We start from the raw sequence: 17,634 nt of genomic DNA, 5'->3' as shown, positions 1-17,634 counted from the left end.
ACCATTAACAGGATGCTGCCGGATGAAGTTGCCGAATCTCAGAGAGCGGAGCTTTTACCTCTCAATCTGTGGGCCATGCGTGGTGAATAAAGTTTGGTGCTACACTGAGCATAATTTATCAACGATACTTGGTTTGCAATAAAATTTTTGATATATTGAAATTTTTATATAATTGTCTCCTTTAAAAAAGCTATCTTGAAAATATTAAAAACATTATTTAGTGCATTATATTGATATCGTATTTTTTTAATGTACCACCGAAATCTAAATTAATTTTAATCTAAAGCAATATAATTTTAAGATTTTGAGTTCCAAAATGTCTTATAAAAAATTGTGAAGTATCACATGTTTTAACATTAAACATTTAGGTTATTGCTTTTACTGGAACAACCCCTAAATCATGTTATACAACACAATTTTTAAGAATTCATGTTGGAACTCAAAACAAGACAACCCTAGAACCGGTTATAAAAAATAAATGTTATAAAGAAAATTGGGAGCTCGGATTCTTTGATTTATATTGTATGTCACTCTTTCTCGCATTATCTATATTCTACGAAATGTTTAGAAAGTCCCATTTATAAGCTCAGAATCTATTATATATATTTAATATCACTCTTGCTTTCATTACCTATATAAGTAAGTATATAGTAAGTAAAAAAGAATTAATAGTCACGAGCTCTAATTTGTAAGTTTATTATTATGGGTTCCCTCTGACGTTTACAGTAATTTTTTTTTACCAAAAAAATATACATTTTAAAATCTTATAAGGTATGTAAATTGTAATCCATACATACTAGCTTTTAAATGTAAATACCTAGTTCATTAAACTGTGCGTAATAGTGCTGAAAATATCGTTGACACCAATCGATTAATTAATATTCTATTTAACGGCGGTGGCAATATCAAGTAGCAATCAAGTCGAATTCAAGTAGCAATCTGGAAAAAAAATCCAGTTTCCTCATCATGGCAACTACATTCCAATAATAGTTGAGGCTCTTATTGAAAAATAAGAAAAAACCAATCAAAACGAACAAGCACAGAGCAGCCGAGTCGCGCCTTGGTTAAAATTAAAATATCAATGCAAATATGCTGGGACAGCTTTTAATAAATGCAAAGATCGGGAGATCGGCATTATTATTATGGATGGGGAGTAGCACAGAGTGACACAGCAGCTGTAGAAAGACGGGGAGTTCTAATCAGAAGACGGAAGCAAGACGTCGGCAGCTTCTGAGGGGAGCTCTTAACATTCGACCAATCAACGGAGATAACCGCACGAGATCTCTGTTAACCGTGTACCGATGTTAACATGGCCAACAAGTGCGGGTTAATTACGAGCACTCTTTCTCTCTCTCTCTCTTGCGATCACCTCTCTCTTAGCCGATCGTTTCGGGCCGTTATCACCTGCCGAAGCAGTCGAAACGAGCGGGCCAAAAGGGTCGTTCATGAACTGGGCTGAAATCACACTCAGTTTTAGCGCGTTTTCTTCGGCGAGCCGTTCCGTTGGCTATCTTCAAAAGCGCCTAAGTTGCATTCGACGCGAGTTAGTAGCGGTTTAAGCGGCGAACGGTGCGCATCTATACTATACGAGTATTATAATAGTTAGTAAACGGTCCATTAAGATATTCCTTAGTTTTAAGGACTTTGAACCCGGTTCCCCTTTAAGTGATTGGGTTCCGAACGAATTTCAAACCACATCTTAATCTGAAGGCAATAAAATTCGGTCGCGTCTGTGCTAAGCAAATAGTATTTTGTGATATCATAATGCCCAGAGTCGTGCGATAAGTGAATTAACTCGCTGGGATAAAAAGCCAGGAGAGCGCGAATTTCTTCGCACACCGAATCACACAATTCACGTAGGCCATAAATGCTTTAACTGCTGTGTTCCATAAACATTCATGAACAGGAACTTTGATATAACACTACCGCCATTGCGATGATAATTGTGGCGAAATCTGACTTTTGGAATATTAAATAATTGCATTTTAAGGAACACATTTGTAGAAACAACAAGTCCTTCAAAATAATATTAATGATAAGAAATAATAGCATTTTACTCCAATGTCTTCAAAATATTTTCAGAAAATATTTCTCCTTATAGTTAACATTAAGGCTTTGCTTAGAAATTTGTTTTAGTATAAATCATTGAGTTAAAAAATCGTAAAATGTTACATTTAAGTAAATGTCTTTTACAGTTTTGGTAAAATATCAAATACTTCGTAGTCCAAAATTTGTGGTAATCGGATTTGCCTTTGGACCTTGAATTATTAAAAATGGAGACAAATATATTCATAAATAAATTATGAAATATATTTTTAGCCACAAATGTGAATAAATTAATACCCATGATGGGAATCTTCCACTCGACGCTTCGGCAGTTCCACTTCGACCCACCTCTTGACCACTTACAAAAGGCCTTGACATTGAGAAAAATCCCATAAATTGTTTCTTGACTGGCCAAGCACGGCGACACGAAAAATAATTGCTCCATTCATTTACCCCCAGAGATTCTAATCTGCAACAAGAAAAGGCCCTCAAGATTAATCTTTGAAATACATGATTCACAATTCATAAATTACTGTCGAATTTTTTTGAATAATCCTAAGCAAATGCGAAAATGTTTGGGTTTTTGTTCTCTTCAATTTGTTGGTTTTTTCACTTCGGCACGTAACTCAATTCAAGCATGACCCAAACTTTGTTTTGATTTTGGATTTTTTGTTTTGGTAGCGGCTTGTAAAAATAACTCTGCGAAGACTGGTTCGGTGAGAAAACCGGCTGACCATGGCTATCGAATGGGTGTATTGGCCAGAACCTGGCTCAAAGTGCGGGATGCGTGATGTGGCAGGGATTTCCCAGGGAGAAAACGGGAACCCCAATTGGCCATCGTAACGCCGGACCTGCGATAAGCCGCTTAAAAACCTTCCACTCCATCTCCGCTTTTGCCATGTTTTTTGTATCGCATTTCACTCTTCCACCGCCTACCTCAACATGCTGTTTATATGGCCGAGCCATCAAAAAGATCAAAAATGCGGTCAAGCATTAGCCACAGCATCGGCTAATTGTTGTCAAAATAAGTGGACAGGCGAAGAAGATGCTCGTATAAAAAAGGTCTTAAATAAATCAAATTATAACAAACAAGCCCGATAATTATATGTAAAAACGTGAACCGGAAAACACTTTGGGCATTATGCAACTTTTTACGAACGTGTGTTTTGGTAGTACCTACATACGAAAAAAAATACACAAAATTCCGAGAAAAAAAATATTATAAAAGCCAACTTTGCATAACAGCTGATTGTTTGTCAGAGAAATTTAGTGCTGGCAGAAAGAAATTGGCCAACAAACGAATCAACTATGAAATGTAATCTGATTAAGTTCCATCGATGAAAGGTGAAAAGGGCTCTCCAGAATGCTTTTAAAAATAAAAAGCATGATTGAATAATATCGTGCTCGATTGTTTATTGGTACAAACTGTGGAAATTTGTCAAGTGCTCACTTTGAATTCCACTTTTGAGTATGATTTTTAACTCGAAATTGTATCAAGCGGGCTTAAAATTACACATCAAGAAATAGTTAGCCCTTAGAGAAATATGTATGATATTAAATTTAAAAAAAAAACCCTAACTATAAAGTTCAGGGGAATTCTTTGTTTTAGTTCGATCATCAAATTTTTCCATTGTTCTAGATTCTCAAGATTTGGTATGTAAATTAAGTAGGTATCTCCAGCTACTGTAGTCATTCAAGGGGAACAGAAACCTTACCTAGGCTTAAATAAAATTTAAAGAAGGTATAAATACATATTCATTAGGTCACCGCAAAAGGAAATCACAAAACTACGTTTCTAGGTGGTAATTTTCAGGGAATTCCCTGGTGGGATTCCAGTGACAGCTGCAATCAAATCTCACCTCTTAGCCCATATAGGCAATGAGTAAGCGGTCAGTCCACGTGACTTTTGCAGTTCAGAATCCAAGAGGCATGTTAATTAAAGTGATTGTATGTCAAAAAGTGTTAGACAAGTATCCAAAGCGTTTACTCATGCCGGCAAAAAATACCGGTCAGAACGACTTATGTGAAAGACGGACAGAATTAATTGAGCTAAAAGTCACCTAAGGGTAGCATCAATCATTGAACAAATATTTGAACTCTGATTGATTAATCATTTTGGCTGAGCCAACGCTATATCATTAACTCATTTTTAGTTCCGGCTTGCAGCTCAGAGTATAAACAAATTATATTTCTCATTAAGTGATTAGATCCTATTAACAGGTTTTCAATTTCGGGTATTTTTGTGCTCAAATGAAGTGCCACGTAGCCGGGTACTTCGTTTCTAATTAACGGAAGTGCGTTAGGTCCGGCTGACCCTTGAGGTACTCGCAGTACATAAATCTTTAAGATGCTTTAAGTGTTGCCAAATGAAAGTCGAAATCAGGGGAATAGACAAAGGAAGCTGTCTGCTAGAAATTAAAAACAAATTTTGAGCGATGGCGGAATACTCTTTAATATTAATTACTTGTTATTAAATATTTAAACAAATTAAAAATTAGTTTCATGAGATTTTATCTATTTTTATTATCTATTTTTTTTATAGATTTTAAATAAGAATAAAATATTTTTCCGGGTCCGGGTGGTTCTTGAGGTACTTGCAGTACATAAATCTTTAAGATGCAACACTTATGCCAAATAAAAGTCGAAATCAGGGGGATAGACAAAGGAAGCTGTCTGCTAAAAATTACAAATAAATTATGGGCGATGTCGAAATACTCTTTAACATAAATAATATTTGTTATTAAATATTTAAACAAATAAGAAATATTTTCTATAGCTTTTAAATTAGAATAAAATATCTTGAGCGATGGCAAAATTTTCTACAACATAAATAATATTTTTTATTAAATATTAAATAATTTAAGAATATATTTTTTATGCTATTTTAAGATCTATTTTTCTATGCCTTTTAAATGCGAATCAAACAGTTTTTAAAAGACCATCATTCCTAGCTTAAGTCAAACCTGTTGACCGTTGTAATAAACCCTATTTTGAAGGATAATTTAACGTTGAGCAGGCTGCCAAGAAAATGGGAGCATAAACACAACTTGATGTATATGAAAAATGTCTTGGGCCATTTCTTTCGTATTTTCCTCCCAGCTTTTTTCATAATTTATGCGCAGTTTTCTTTATGTGGGGACCTCCATCGGACTTTGGCTTATGGACAGTAGACGTGAGCTGGTGTCTGTGTGTGCGTGTGTGTTTAAGGAACAGCGTGCTAATTAATTAAATTCGTACGTGCCTTCTGTGTGAGTGTGAGTGGGCGAGTGTGTGTATGGGTGTGCGGCTGTCTTGAGTTGAGCCGGCGAATCAACTTGCTGGCCATGTGCTGATAGGACCAAAAGCAAAGGCACACAGTCGCACACGAACACTCTGAAGCCCAACACCACGGAGCGTATGAGTGATATTTACAGCCGGGCCGTAAATCATACTTAACTTAATATACAATATATACCCTCATATGTTGGCCCTTTTCGGCCATGTGCGTGCTCCCTACGAGGTCAATACGGAATGCTGGGATAATGTGGTTATAGGGTTAGGGGATATTCCCATTGATTGAGCTTGTTAATAACAAGAGAGAAGAACAATTTGTGTAATTGTTATTGTTTATTGGATGAAACTCGATTAGGCAAAAGAGTTTGGCGTGGGGAACAGTATAAAAAGGGATTGAACAGAAGTAGCGCTACAATATACATAAATTGATTACTAAGAGAAAAACACGTTTTTACCAAAATAACCACATAAACCACAAACCATTCAAAAAGTACATATGCATTCAAAGATAGCTTAAAAAGCATTGTTGATAAATCTTTCTAAGTATATATATATACAAATACTTTAATCAATTTTAAAGTTGTATCTACAACATTTGTGAAATCTTAGAATTTTACCTGACCGTGAGTTAGGGCAACGACTTTCCTATCGCGATATACATCAAAATGGTCTCCAATAAAAAATAATATAACTTCATTAAGGCACGAGCAACTCGTTTTATTAACAATCAACAAGACCATCTGCCAAGCAAGTCAAATATAATTGGTGCAATAAGAAAAATATTCCAATAAAATTCGAAATTAAATGCTGCAATCAGCAGTTGAATAAATACATATTATAACAATATTAAGTGTAATTGAACCCCCAACTTGTATTAATAATAGTCGATGTTCATTTTATGTATCCCCTTTGCAGGCAATTTGTGGCTAAAATCAACAGCAACTTCCGCATAACCATATAAAATAACTCCCAAAATTTATTCAGAAAGAGACAATCATTGCCAAAAAAAATCAGCCACCCAGCAACAATTGGGATACAAACCAAAACAATAACCTCAAATTGAATAAGCGTAAGCCATAATTATGACCAAATGAGCCGGCCCACAATAACAACAACAACAAGCAAAACCAACAACAAAATGAGGGTTGACAACAGCAGATTAACAGAATTATCTCGGCTAACAGTCGTCCTAACAGCTCTGCTGCAGTTTGTGAGTCACGCCAATGGCTTGCAAACTGTAAGCGAATCAGCAGGTGAGTGCATTGAAAACAATTAATAGGAATATAAGAAAGCAGTAAAATTTTAAATTAAACTTTTTTTCCTTAAGCATAATAGACTTAATTAAATATTAAAATAATTCTTCAGACCAGACACTCAAAACCTATTTAACTCAAGTAAGTAAGGCAAACTTGAAACAAAAACAATGTTTTTGAAACCATTCTTGGTGTAAATTTTAAACAGAAGTGACACTAACATGTTTTTTAAATAAGTTGTAATGGTTTCTCACGACTTTAATACTAAAATGCCCATGTGCATATACTATTTTGATGTGGCCATTAAACACAAGACCCGTGTAATCCGTCAGAAGCTTCACGTGGCAATTAACGCCCAGCGACCTTGGCCAAATTAATGCCGGCATAAACATTAGCATCGCGTAAAAAAAAAAACACTTACATATATATTTTCTTTGGACAATGTAAACAGCGATTGGCACTCACATGCGAAAAAATAAGTATCTGCCCACCTGGCATGTGAATTTGCGTAAGTCCGGCAAATAATCAAGCAAGTGCTTGATGGTTAAAACAAACGTCGGTAGTCGGCGGACAGGCAATCATAATAATGGCCATAACGAGCCAATAAACGATGCAGCCCAGCGCTGAAAGCCCCCGACCCACTCGCACTCACACTCTCACCGAAAAACAGTCAATAAACGCGGCCTTAACGCTCAACTCACAGATATCCGCCTAACGGAGTATGCTATATGTATGAGCGATGTACGTGCAGCACTCGCATATAGTATAATTTATATGCCAAACAGCTGCTGACATCGCCCAGTCTCCCTTAAAAAAAGGAAGAATAAAAGAAAACCCAACCAGGATGAGGTTGAGTCCCATATGCCTCGAGCCTATATTTCACTCCACGACAAAACTGTTGATTCATTCATGAATAATGTGTTTTGATATTGAAGAGGATTTTAAAGTCTGTCTTCAGGATCTTGAAAGAAATTCCAAAAACTTCTGGTCTTAGCTTAGCTGTGTCAAAAATGACTTATATGTATATCTTTTAAACTAAAGCTGTAAATCATTAAACAAAACTGTTAAAAATGGGCAGTCAAATATGCAATTTTGGCTATGATTTATTGCGTTACATTGATAGCTTCCGTACTTCAGAATGTAATATATTAAAAAATAAATTTTTTTGGGAACAAGATATTGGGATTTTTTTTTTAATATAATTGGACTGTTTGTATGGATTTTATAACGCTTAGGAATGGTGGATTTTTCCAATTTTAATCTTTTTCTTGGAAGCTAAACAACAACTTGTTAACAGCTTATCGAATTCTTACTCACAATTTCATTCTATCGTAAAGTTAATTGTTTCTTAATGAGAGAGTATTTTTAACAGTGATTTTCCGAACGCCAGTGGTTATTGTTTCTATTTTCACGTGGTGTTGATTAAAATTGCGAAATATAATACTTCTGTTTGGCTTTACTAAGCTGTTTTCATGACCACAAATGTTTATAGGCCGGGTTTATGGTAGGGTCTATGAAGATTAGTAAAGCACTTGAATTTTCCCATAGATCCGCCGGCAATTTCCGAAGGCAATCTCATGCTTACTCATTCCACATTGGCAAAGGGCAAACACTGAACTTGAATTATCCGTTTAAATGATATATGAACGTTTCGCGGTTCGGGTTAGCCCAGTTGATCCGGATCTTGATGGGATTTTAATTTGCATTTTATCGCCTTTTTGAATGTGGGCAGTAATTAACATACGAGTGTCGACACTTGTCGCCTTATACGTGAGCAAATCGCCTATCCAGATAAAATTACCAAAGAATGTGGATCCAATTTCATACTAAACTGTTGAAAAAGAGACTTATTGGTGATTGGATCAGATTTCAAAATGCAATTACTGCCATTTAATAGATTGAAATTTGTAATTTAGAATTTTATAGCTCGCAAAGAACATTATTCCTTTTTAAACGCAAATATTATATGCAGAACTGGTTTTCATTTATATAGTGAGAACAAAGTAATTGTACCCTTAGTTATTCTCACTTTCATAATAGTTCACACATGTCTATCAATCTGTGACTCAGAGTTCAAGGCACCTGGGACCAAACAATTAGCACGTGGAAGGAACATTTATGAACTAATAATAGCACTCTGAAATTTATAAGAATTCCCAAGTGTGAAACTAAGCCATGCATTCAATTAAATGAGCCATAAATTGCGAATCTCAGGCGCGTGATATGCCGCCAAAAATACAACAAAGAGTGTTTTGGTCTCAAATTGTTTGTATTTGTCTTTTCTTTTCGGTCTTTTTGTTTACGACCCAGAGAGTTATACATATTTGCCAGAGGTTTTGGGTCTTTAAGCGATTGTTTATAAGGCTAAATAAGAACAAAGCCAGTAATTGCTTGAAGAAAATTTTCCTTAAGGTGTTTGTTATTATTAATAAGTAGATTATATTTATTAAGGTGGAGTTTTTACCCTCTGGAACTTTCGTGGTTTTTAATAAATAGTTTTCTAATATTTTTATAAATTTTATTTAATTTTTTTGTAGTTGATAACACCATCTGTCTGTACCAAGAACACAATACCACTCACCGCAAGGAGATCGGAGCTGTGTGGTTTGCCTCCAATGATCCTTGTGTGGTCTATTCCTGTGCAGCTGGCGTGGCCAAGGATCCTCAGGCTCATATTGTCGCGACTCAGGTCGATTGCAATGAGTTCTACTGCGAAGTGGTTAGTAGGCAATAAACCCTATCTCCAAAATATTTCTTTCTAATCAATGTTTTATTATATTACAGGGCTCGGAGCTGCGTATTGTCGAGGGCAGCTGTTGTGGGGAGTGTGTGAGGACCCACTGTCAGCACAACCACACCCTATATGCAGTGGGTGAGTCCTGGCATAATGACGCCGATTGCACTCTTATCGAATGCGGACGTCTCGATAATGGACAGATTGTCATGAATACATACCAAAGAAATTGTCCAGAACTAACTGAAGAATGTCCACCTTCGAGATTAGAGGAGCGAAACTGTTGCCCCTACTGCAGACCTCTCAAAACTGCCAGGATTGAGGAACTCCAGGATATCGGAGAGGAGACCACAGATGATATTTGGACCGCTGAATGGTATCAAAATCATCCCTGCAACCGGGATTGTCAGGTGGGAGCCGAGCCCATGACATGTCGTTATAACTTTGTGGTGGAATGGTATCAGACCTTTTCGAAGGCCTGTTACGATTGCCCACGGAATCTTACGGATTGCTCACGACCCCATTGCGTCATGGGTGATGGTCTAGAACGAAGTATCACTGTGGTCAATCGCATGATGCCTGGACCATCGATTGAAGTCTGCGAGGGTGATCAGATTGTGGTGGATGTGAAGAATCACCTGCTGGGGGAGAGCACCTCCATACACTGGCATGGTCTGCACCAGAAGAAGACACCCTATATGGATGGTGTTCCGCACATCACCCAGTGTCCGATCACACCCCATGCCACCTTTAGATATTCCTTTCCCGCTGATCTATCGGGCACTCATTTCTGGCACTCGCACACTGGAATGCAGAGAGGAGATGGTGTTTTCGGGGCACTGATAATCCGAAAACCCAAGACTGCCGAACCCCATGGAGGACTCTATGACTTTGACCTCAGCGAACACGTGATGGTGGTCCAGGATTGGATACACGATACGGGTGCCAGTATCTTTTCCTATCATCATCACTCGAGGGGTGATAACAAACCCCACAATCTGCTTATAAATGGCAGAGGTCGGTATTACAACCGCATTTGGGCGGAAGCCAAGCAAACTCATCGCAGAGCTGAGGAGAGGACCACGCAGCCCCTGGAGCCACTGCCCAAATCGCAGGTGGATTTTGTTCAAACTCTACCAAGACAAGCTCGCCTTGCCAAAGCCAATACCACAAAACTCTTTCCGGTAAATTCGAGGCAAAAGAGGGGTAATCTCAATGAGATACCCCTGGAACTAGTACCCCATCAGGTCTACACAGTTAGAAGAGGCTTCCGTTATCGCTTCAGGATTATAAATGCAGAGTACCTTAACTGCCCCATTGTGGTTTCTGTAGATGGTCATAACCTAACAGCAATTAACTCAGATGGATACGATATCGAGGCAATGGATGTGGGCTCAATTGTTACCTATTCCGGCGAACGATTCGATTTTGTGCTAAATGCCAATCTTGAGGTGGGAAATTATTGGATTCGACTAAAGGGTCTGATGGACTGCAGTGAAGTCTTTACCTCCGCCTTTCAAGTGGCCATCCTGCGCTATGAGGGAGCCCCGGATGAGGAGCCCACTGCGGAGTTGAGCTATGGCCACAAAGCAGAGGGTATCGAGTTGAATGTAATGAATCGCGGTCCTGGATATCCGGACACCAAAACTGTGGCAGAAATGAGGGCTCTGCCCATCTATGATCATGTGTCGGGCATCGATCACGACACCCTCAAACCGGAGGCAGACTACAAGTTCTTTATCTACTATGACTTTTATACCAAGAACAATCCCGACTTCCACGACAAGGATCTCTATGCCATGGAAATGGAGATGACCCAACAGAACCGACTTTACACACCCCAATTGAATCACATCACCCTGGACTTTCCTTCGATGGCACTTCTTCCCTCAAGGAGTCAGCTCAAGGATTCGGACTTTTGTAACGAAACAAGTTTGATGGAACAAGGTATCGATTGTCGGAAGGAGTTCTGCAAATGCCACCATGTTCTCCAGGTTCCGTTGGGCGCTGTTGTCGAGATGATAATCGTGGATGAGGGATTCCAGTACTACGCCAACCATCCCTTCCATTTGCACGGAAACGCCTTCAGAGTAATGGGATTGGAGCGATTGGGGGAGAATGTTACCATTGAAATGGTGAGTAGTTCAAAACGGTTCGATATTTAATATTTGATAACCTCTTATATATTCTTTCCCATTTAGATCAAACAACTGGATCAATTCAATTTACTCAAACGGAATCTGGACAATCCACCCGTTAAGGACACAGTCACTGTTCCAGATGGTGGCTATACCATCATAAGATTCGAGGCCTCCAATCCCGGCTATTGGCTCTTCCACTGCCACATCGAGTTTCATGCGGAGATTGGCATGGCCCTGGTCTTCAAAGTGGGTAACGACGATCAGATGGTCCCAGTGCCAGAGAACTTCCCCACCTGCGGTGATTATAATCCCGACTTAAGGTCTGATGGAGACAGTACAGAAGATTTGGGAACTAGCAAGCCAACAACAGGAACTCCCCCAAATGCTGGAGGCGGAGTGTCAGGCCTGGCACCCACTTTGATTACTCTGATGATTAGCTTTATGCTGGTGAAACTCTAACGATAAGAAAATGCTTTGGAGAAGGAGAGCACAACCCAAACTTGCCAAGCGGAATTCAGAGATTATTTATTGACGACGAGGGAAGTACGTGGAGATCAAGTTGATTTTGATTTTGAATGATATAGAAAATATTTGTTATCTAGCATTTGTATATATTCCATAGCCCGCATCGTTGTAGCCTAAACATCTGTGATTGTCTAAGAAATTGTAATAAATATAAATTAATGTTTTTATAAGAAATCTTAATGTTTGTAATGGGAAGCAAGTTTATTATAATTATTAGAATTCCGGATATGTTGTCTTGTATCAGAAGGTTAATCTTATAATATATACAAGTGAATACCTTATTTCTTAGAAAATTTCTGACGCAAATTTTTATAATCATTGCAACATTGTCTTCAGCAAATTCTGAAAGTTTATAATGAGGAATTGATATGTTGTCAGGTGGTGTTGGGAGATCGGCAAGACCAGCCAACGCCCTCGATGTCGATAGCGGTCTTATCTGGTCCCCACTGGCAACAGCTGGCGACGGGCTTGTTGTCGTCTTTTCCAGCCGAAAGTATCAGCAATGGGCAGGGACCTGATCTTCCACCCCTTGACCCCACGAAGATAGCTGAAATTATGGCGATGTTATTGCATTGTGGAACAAAGTTATCAGAAAAGCTGGACTGAACATCTGGTCTCGGTGCATCTGGGGTCTTATATAAGAGCAGTCACCTACTCAGGCTAAATCAGTCAGAGTCAGTCACTCATCCCATCACAATCCAGCTTTAGTTAATCCCAAAAAGCACCTAACCTCAAGCAAAAATGTTCGACTGGACCGGTAAGAATGTTGTCTACGTTGGCAGCTTCAGCGGCATAGGCTGGCAGATGATGATGCAGCTGATGCAGAAGGACATCAAGATGATGGGCATCATGCATCGCATGGAGAACGTCGAGATGATGAAGAAGCTGCAGGCCATGAACCCCTCCGTTAAGGTGGTCTTCATGCAAATGAACCTCATGGAGAAGATGTCGATCGATCAGGCGATGAAGAAAATGGGCCAGCTGATGGGCCACATCGATGTGATGATCAATGGCGAGAGTGTGCTGCTCGACAAGGATGTGGAAACGACGATGGGCATGAACCTGGTAAGGAGTGCTTAGGTTTCTTTAAGAATTTCCAATTGAATTTTCATTCTTCTCCCTCAGACTGGCATGATCCACTCGACGATGATGGCGATGCCCTACATGGACAAGACTCAGATGGGCATGGGCGGCATGGTGGTCATGATGTCCTCCGTTTATGGATTGGAACCCTCTCCCGCCTTTGCCGTTTATGCTGCCGCCATGCACGGCATCCTGGGATTCACCCGCTCCATGGGCGATAAGATGATCTACCAGAAGACCGGTGTCATGTTCATGGCCATGTGCCCGGGCCTCACCAACAGCGAGATGATGATGAACCTGCGCGACAACGTCACCTGGCACCATTCCGAGTCCATGGTGGAGGCCATTGAGAGCGCCAAGCGCCAAATGCCGGAAGAGGCTGCCCTGCAGATGATCCACGCGATGGAGATGATGAAGAACGGCAGCATGTGGCTTGTCAACATGGGTCAGCTCAAGGAGGTCATGCCCACGATGCACTGGCAGATGTAAATGGCTTAGCTAATAAAGAGTGGCAAAAAGAGTGCCACGTTTGAGAGATTATAAAATATGTGCTTACGAAAAAAATTATTGGGGCTTGGCTGGAAACATTAAATCACATAACCTTTTCCCAATTTTGAGATCGTACCTTTCAAAACATAGGACTTAGCAACCATTCAGAAACATTTCTCATCAGTCAGTCTTGTACGTTTAGCTACACACACGACTACACACAAAGTCCAGAAAAAATAACTAGAATTTTACAAAATTGTCGTCTACATCAACCATTTTTTTTTTTAAATTTTCAAAGTTTTGTTTTAAAACTGTTTTGGCAATGTCGAGTTATATAAGTCCATACAAAAGTAGTTGCATTTACTGTAGCGATGAAGTGTCGGTATGCTCTTTCCTGGGATATCGGTCCAGAATTCCTGTAGACAAGTCATTGGCCAGGTCGAACTCTTGCAGTTCCGAAGATTCGGGTACTGAAAACGCCTCCTCAAAAAGGGCTTGTCCTAGTCAAAGGTCACGTCAATCGAAGAAGTCCAAAAGTACTCTTAAATGTTCTTCCTTTAAGAAGCCTGCGAAATGTCAAAAACAACGACCAAATCCGGCTGTTACAAAAGCCTTGCAGCAGAAAAGAAAGCTTAACAAAGAATCGGAGAGTTGTTCCCCAGAGCCTCTTTTTAAAGCTGTTATTTTGCGAGAGATGATCAGGCTTGGAAGACAACCAAAATCAACATTTGGAAAGGCTGCAAAGAGCGCTCGGTCTAGTAGAAAATGCGCCCCAAAAAGATCGTGTAAAGCTGAGAATCTGTCAGAGAATCCTGCGAATCTAATGTAAGTAAAAGAAAATAATAACTATCTTCCCTTAACCAACATTAAATCCTTCTAGGGAAATGCTGTTTGGAGCTCAGGAAAATGCAATTGAAAATGCCGTAGAATTCGAATCATTATCATCATTAATCACAAATGAGGTGCCAAGGACACCTTCTTTCGAGCACGAGGTCCAGGTGCATAACCAAGACTATCCGCAACAAATGGAAAACTTAGGCTCAGCAAATACTGAATTTGAGTCGTCTTTGATGGATTTAGACGAGGAGTCGGCTTGGACAGCACCACACTATATTTTGGAAGAACCAGATTCAGCATCAGACAATAATTCCAGCGAACTCAAATCTACCATGAGTAGTCAACATAACATTTCTACATAAGCATTGATTATATCAATAAATAATTAATCTTATCATATCTAAGTCACTTATTCATAAAATAAAATGTATACCAATATAAACAGTTCTTTGGATACTTTATACCTAAACGAGGTATATTTATTTTAATTCAGATTTTGAATTCCAAAAGTGAAAGATTATTTTAAATATGTAAATGTATTATCACAGGGTAAAATCTAATTACAGCCAGAGAGTTCTTGATGTAAGCTTTTACATTTTAGATTATTTGCATTGATTACTCTCCATCCTCCGGTTAAGTTCAGCCTCAAAGTCAGCTTCATTGAAGCTGTGGTTTCGGCGGATCAACTCGTCGAGTATCTTTGCTTGACACTGGCCCACCTCCATCATGGATCGCCAGTCGGCGACATTCTGTGGCATCTTTCCATCCTCCAGATGAGCATATTCCGGTTCCAGGGGGCAGTTGTAGTGACGAGAGTCGGCCATTACGTCCCTGGCGGTGTTGATCACATGGTAACAGACCGCACACTCAAACTTTTCAAAGAGTGATGCTCCCGGAGACGAATCGCCAATGTGGTAACGACGCGTGATAAGGTTGTGGAGCAGATTCTTGTTGGAGATGGGGTTGCGCCAATTCAGTTTATGCTGGCGATACGAATCGTACTTAATATGATTTTCCCCCAATTCAGTCAAAAACTTGGCCAACTCCCGCGGGTTGGGAAAGTCGTTTACATAAACAGCAGACTTCTTATTCGGCTGCCAGTCCTATAATATTTGTGGTAAATAATTAAAGTCTGTGGAAATTTGTTTTAAAAATGCGCTTACTTTAATTGTGGGCGAGCCAAAGTAAATGGGAATCACTCCCATGATCAAAGGACGCCAGAACTTTTCGGTAATGTAGTCTGGACAGGCAGCATTTTCGAAGGCAATCATAAACTTGTACTCGGACAGGAAACGCAGCAACTCCGGTGAATAAAGATTATTCAAGTAGTCCTTCTGCAGGCTGCAACAAACGAACAAACATCTTATATTGATTTTGATTTTTGTAGAACGTTTTCTTCTGTGAACTAAAATTGTAATTATTCTTTGGCTGCTCTTCCAGAAGTATTTCGCCCATTGAAAGGCGTCTCATTATCTTCGTTTCTCTGTTGTTCTAGCTCCATGATCGCATTATTGTCGGGCAACATAGATGCCTCATTTAAGACCCCATCCTGCAATAAACGAGGGTCCTGTTGACAAGTGCAATAGGTTTTCGAAACGTTGCCCATCTGAGTACGGCAATGGTGACACGGCAACGATCCGAACAACTGCACCCAGCACTCCGAGCAGCAGATCTTAGGTAGCTCGGCCGATCCTGGCGAAGTCATGATTGTTTATGTCTAGGGTTTTCTATATTAAGTTGTTGTATATATGTGATGTAGACCGTGTGGCAATTATTGGTGAGTGAGATATAGACGAGTTTGAATGGGTCACAAAAAGATTAGCCTACTCGCCTTTCAGGCAGATCTTTGTTTCGCAGGCAGCTGCCGTATGAATCAATCGAGAGGTGCTTCATTAGCTCCTTCACGTAATCCTCCCTTCCAGACATCGTATCGCAGTCGCTTTGGAGGAACACCACCGATGGAGACGGACGATAGGCATATTTGGACTTTCCAGCAAACGGAACATAGTAGTCCTTCGAGGTGAGTGCCTGGCCACTGGGCAAGTACTGCGTGGTCAGTGGAAAGTTGCTGAAGCGGCTGAAGGTGGAGGTGAAGTGAAAGTGCCGCAGGAACTCTACATTGGACACAAACGGAGCATTTCTAGGAGATTCTTCATGGAGTAGGGCCCATACTTGATGCTTGTTACGCGGAAGCGGGAAGTCCCCCGTCTTCACATTGGAGCCGTAGAACAGAACGCCCTGTTAAGATAGTATAAAATTAATATGGTTTTGTTTTATATTTTAAAAGTTATTTCAATCCTTGAGGCTTAGAAATCCTGCGATTCTACATTGTCTATAAAGGAAGACAATAATTAATAATTAAAGTTTCCTTTAAGAATGTTCCGATGAGGTACTTTTTACATCAATTTCTAATATAGTATTAGCTAGTTATACTAAATATATTAGAAATAATCTAAAGATGGTATATGATATCTTAATATCATATATGATATCTAAATATGATATGTGTTAAAACTATACCTAACTAATCTATAAGGTCAGATCTTTCTAGCACCATTTCTTAAAAACTTTTTGAAATCTTTGAGAAAATACACTTCTATCGCTGATGTATCGAAGATATTAAAAACCTAGAGGAGAAATATAAAACTATATTCAATTAAATTCTTCTGGATTTTTAGAAAAGAATATATATATATACATTATTATTATTATACAAAAAGATTCTTTGAAACCCTGTTCCACACCATTAAGATTCTAGCTATATCTTAATGGTGTGGAACAGGGTTTCAAAGAATCTTTTTGTATTATTCTTATCAAGAGCGAGCCGGATGTGGAGTAGAAATTTAAGACTCTTAGCAATGTTCACAAACCCGGGACATCGGAAGGCGGCTGCGCTTGTTGGAGATGCGGCAAGTGTGGATGCCGCACTGGCGCACCTCGTCGTGGCTCCAGGTCATGTCCCTGGACCACCAAACCAGCTCCACAGGACTGTCGTGCTTGGAATTGTCGAGGTTGATTTTGTCGTAGCAGAAGAACAGAATGGTCAGCCAAATGCCGAGCGCTACTGCCAGGTAGCGTCGTGCCAGCCGCATGGCTGTCCTTAAAGTCCTTCCTTACAGGATGGTAAGAGTTATTCCGTGCACCTTTGGTTTCGATTCAAAAAGCCGGTGCGCCGCAGTTTCGCTAAAGCGGCTGAATTTCGACTGCCAGCCGTCAGCTGATTTTTGCCAGACAAAGTGTTGGGAAACGCCTA

General features: G+C 39.5%; 4 protein-coding genes across 4 annotated transcripts; 3 read left to right on the top strand and 1 right to left on the bottom strand.

The window, feature by feature from the left end:
- The first annotated feature begins 1,480 nt into the window (after positions 1 to 1,480).
- Positions 1,481 to 12,146, top strand: LOC119548753 (L-ascorbate oxidase). Its single transcript, XM_037856271.1, has 5 exons — positions 1,481 to 1,601; positions 6,235 to 6,572; positions 9,110 to 9,291; positions 9,357 to 11,441; positions 11,508 to 12,146. The coding sequence occupies exons 2-5, from the start codon at positions 6,410 to 6,412 to the stop codon at positions 11,904 to 11,906; spliced, it is 2,829 nt and encodes a 942-aa protein (XP_037712199.1). The 5' UTR covers positions 1,481 to 1,601; positions 6,235 to 6,409; the 3' UTR covers positions 11,907 to 12,146.
- Positions 12,147 to 12,641: 495 nt separating this feature from the next.
- LOC119547526 (fat body protein 2) lies at positions 12,642 to 13,602 on the top strand. The gene is made up of 2 exons (XM_037854419.1): positions 12,642 to 13,037; positions 13,098 to 13,602. The coding sequence occupies exons 1-2, from the start codon at positions 12,714 to 12,716 to the stop codon at positions 13,542 to 13,544; spliced, it is 771 nt and encodes a 256-aa protein (XP_037710347.1). The 5' UTR covers positions 12,642 to 12,713; the 3' UTR covers positions 13,545 to 13,602.
- Positions 13,603 to 13,711: 109 nt separating this feature from the next.
- On the top strand, positions 13,712 to 14,775 carry LOC119547524. Its single transcript, XM_037854418.1, has 2 exons — positions 13,712 to 14,369; positions 14,425 to 14,775. The coding sequence occupies exons 1-2, from the start codon at positions 13,867 to 13,869 to the stop codon at positions 14,741 to 14,743; spliced, it is 822 nt and encodes a 273-aa protein (XP_037710346.1). The 5' UTR covers positions 13,712 to 13,866; the 3' UTR covers positions 14,744 to 14,775.
- A 126-nt stretch (positions 14,776 to 14,901) lies between these two features.
- On the bottom strand, positions 14,902 to 17,587 carry LOC119547523 (alpha-(1,3)-fucosyltransferase B). Its single transcript, XM_037854417.1, has 4 exons — positions 17,252 to 17,587; positions 16,213 to 16,619; positions 15,545 to 15,722; positions 14,902 to 15,484 (listed from the first exon to the last, which is right to left on the bottom strand). The coding sequence occupies exons 1-4, from the start codon at positions 17,471 to 17,473 to the stop codon at positions 14,984 to 14,986; spliced, it is 1,308 nt and encodes a 435-aa protein (XP_037710345.1). The 5' UTR covers positions 17,474 to 17,587; the 3' UTR covers positions 14,902 to 14,983.
- Positions 17,588 to 17,634: the final 47 nt, after the last annotated feature.

This window comes from Drosophila subpulchrella, chromosome 2L (assembly GCF_014743375.2).
Source record: "Drosophila subpulchrella strain 33 F10 #4 breed RU33 chromosome 2L, RU_Dsub_v1.1 Primary Assembly, whole genome shotgun sequence".
NCBI classification, from domain to species: domain Eukaryota; kingdom Metazoa; phylum Arthropoda; class Insecta; order Diptera; family Drosophilidae; genus Drosophila; species Drosophila subpulchrella.
The sequence above is the reverse complement of the archived record's forward strand: the minus strand, read 5'-3'. Positions and strand labels throughout refer to the sequence as shown.

Coding starts and splice junctions, on each gene's coding strand:
- LOC119548753 (XM_037856271.1), top strand. CDS start 6,410: ATGAGCCGGCCCACAATAACAACAACAACAAGCAAAACCAACAACAAA. Junction 9,292..9,356: donor ATGAGTTCTACTGCGAAGTG/GTTAGTAGGCAA, acceptor ATTATATTACAG/GGCTCGGAGCTGCGTATTGT. Junction 11,442..11,507: donor AGAATGTTACCATTGAAATG/GTGAGTAGTTCA, acceptor TTTCCCATTTAG/ATCAAACAACTGGATCAATT.
- LOC119547526 (XM_037854419.1), top strand. CDS start 12,714: ATGTTCGACTGGACCGGTAAGAATGTTGTCTACGTTGGCAGCTTCAGC. Junction 13,038..13,097: donor CGACGATGGGCATGAACCTG/GTAAGGAGTGCT, acceptor CTTCTCCCTCAG/ACTGGCATGATCCACTCGAC.
- LOC119547524 (XM_037854418.1), top strand. CDS start 13,867: ATGTCGAGTTATATAAGTCCATACAAAAGTAGTTGCATTTACTGTAGC. Junction 14,370..14,424: donor GAGAATCCTGCGAATCTAAT/GTAAGTAAAAGA, acceptor AAATCCTTCTAG/GGAAATGCTGTTTGGAGCTC.
- LOC119547523 (XM_037854417.1), bottom strand. CDS start 17,473: ATGCGGCTGGCACGACGCTACCTGGCAGTAGCGCTCGGCATTTGGCTG. Junction 16,620..17,251: donor GCCGCCTTCCGATGTCCCGG/GTTTGTGAACAT, acceptor CTATCTTAACAG/GGCGTTCTGTTCTACGGCTC. Junction 15,485..15,544: donor TTGGCTCGCCCACAATTAAA/GTAAGCGCATTT, acceptor CAAATATTATAG/GACTGGCAGCCGAATAAGAA.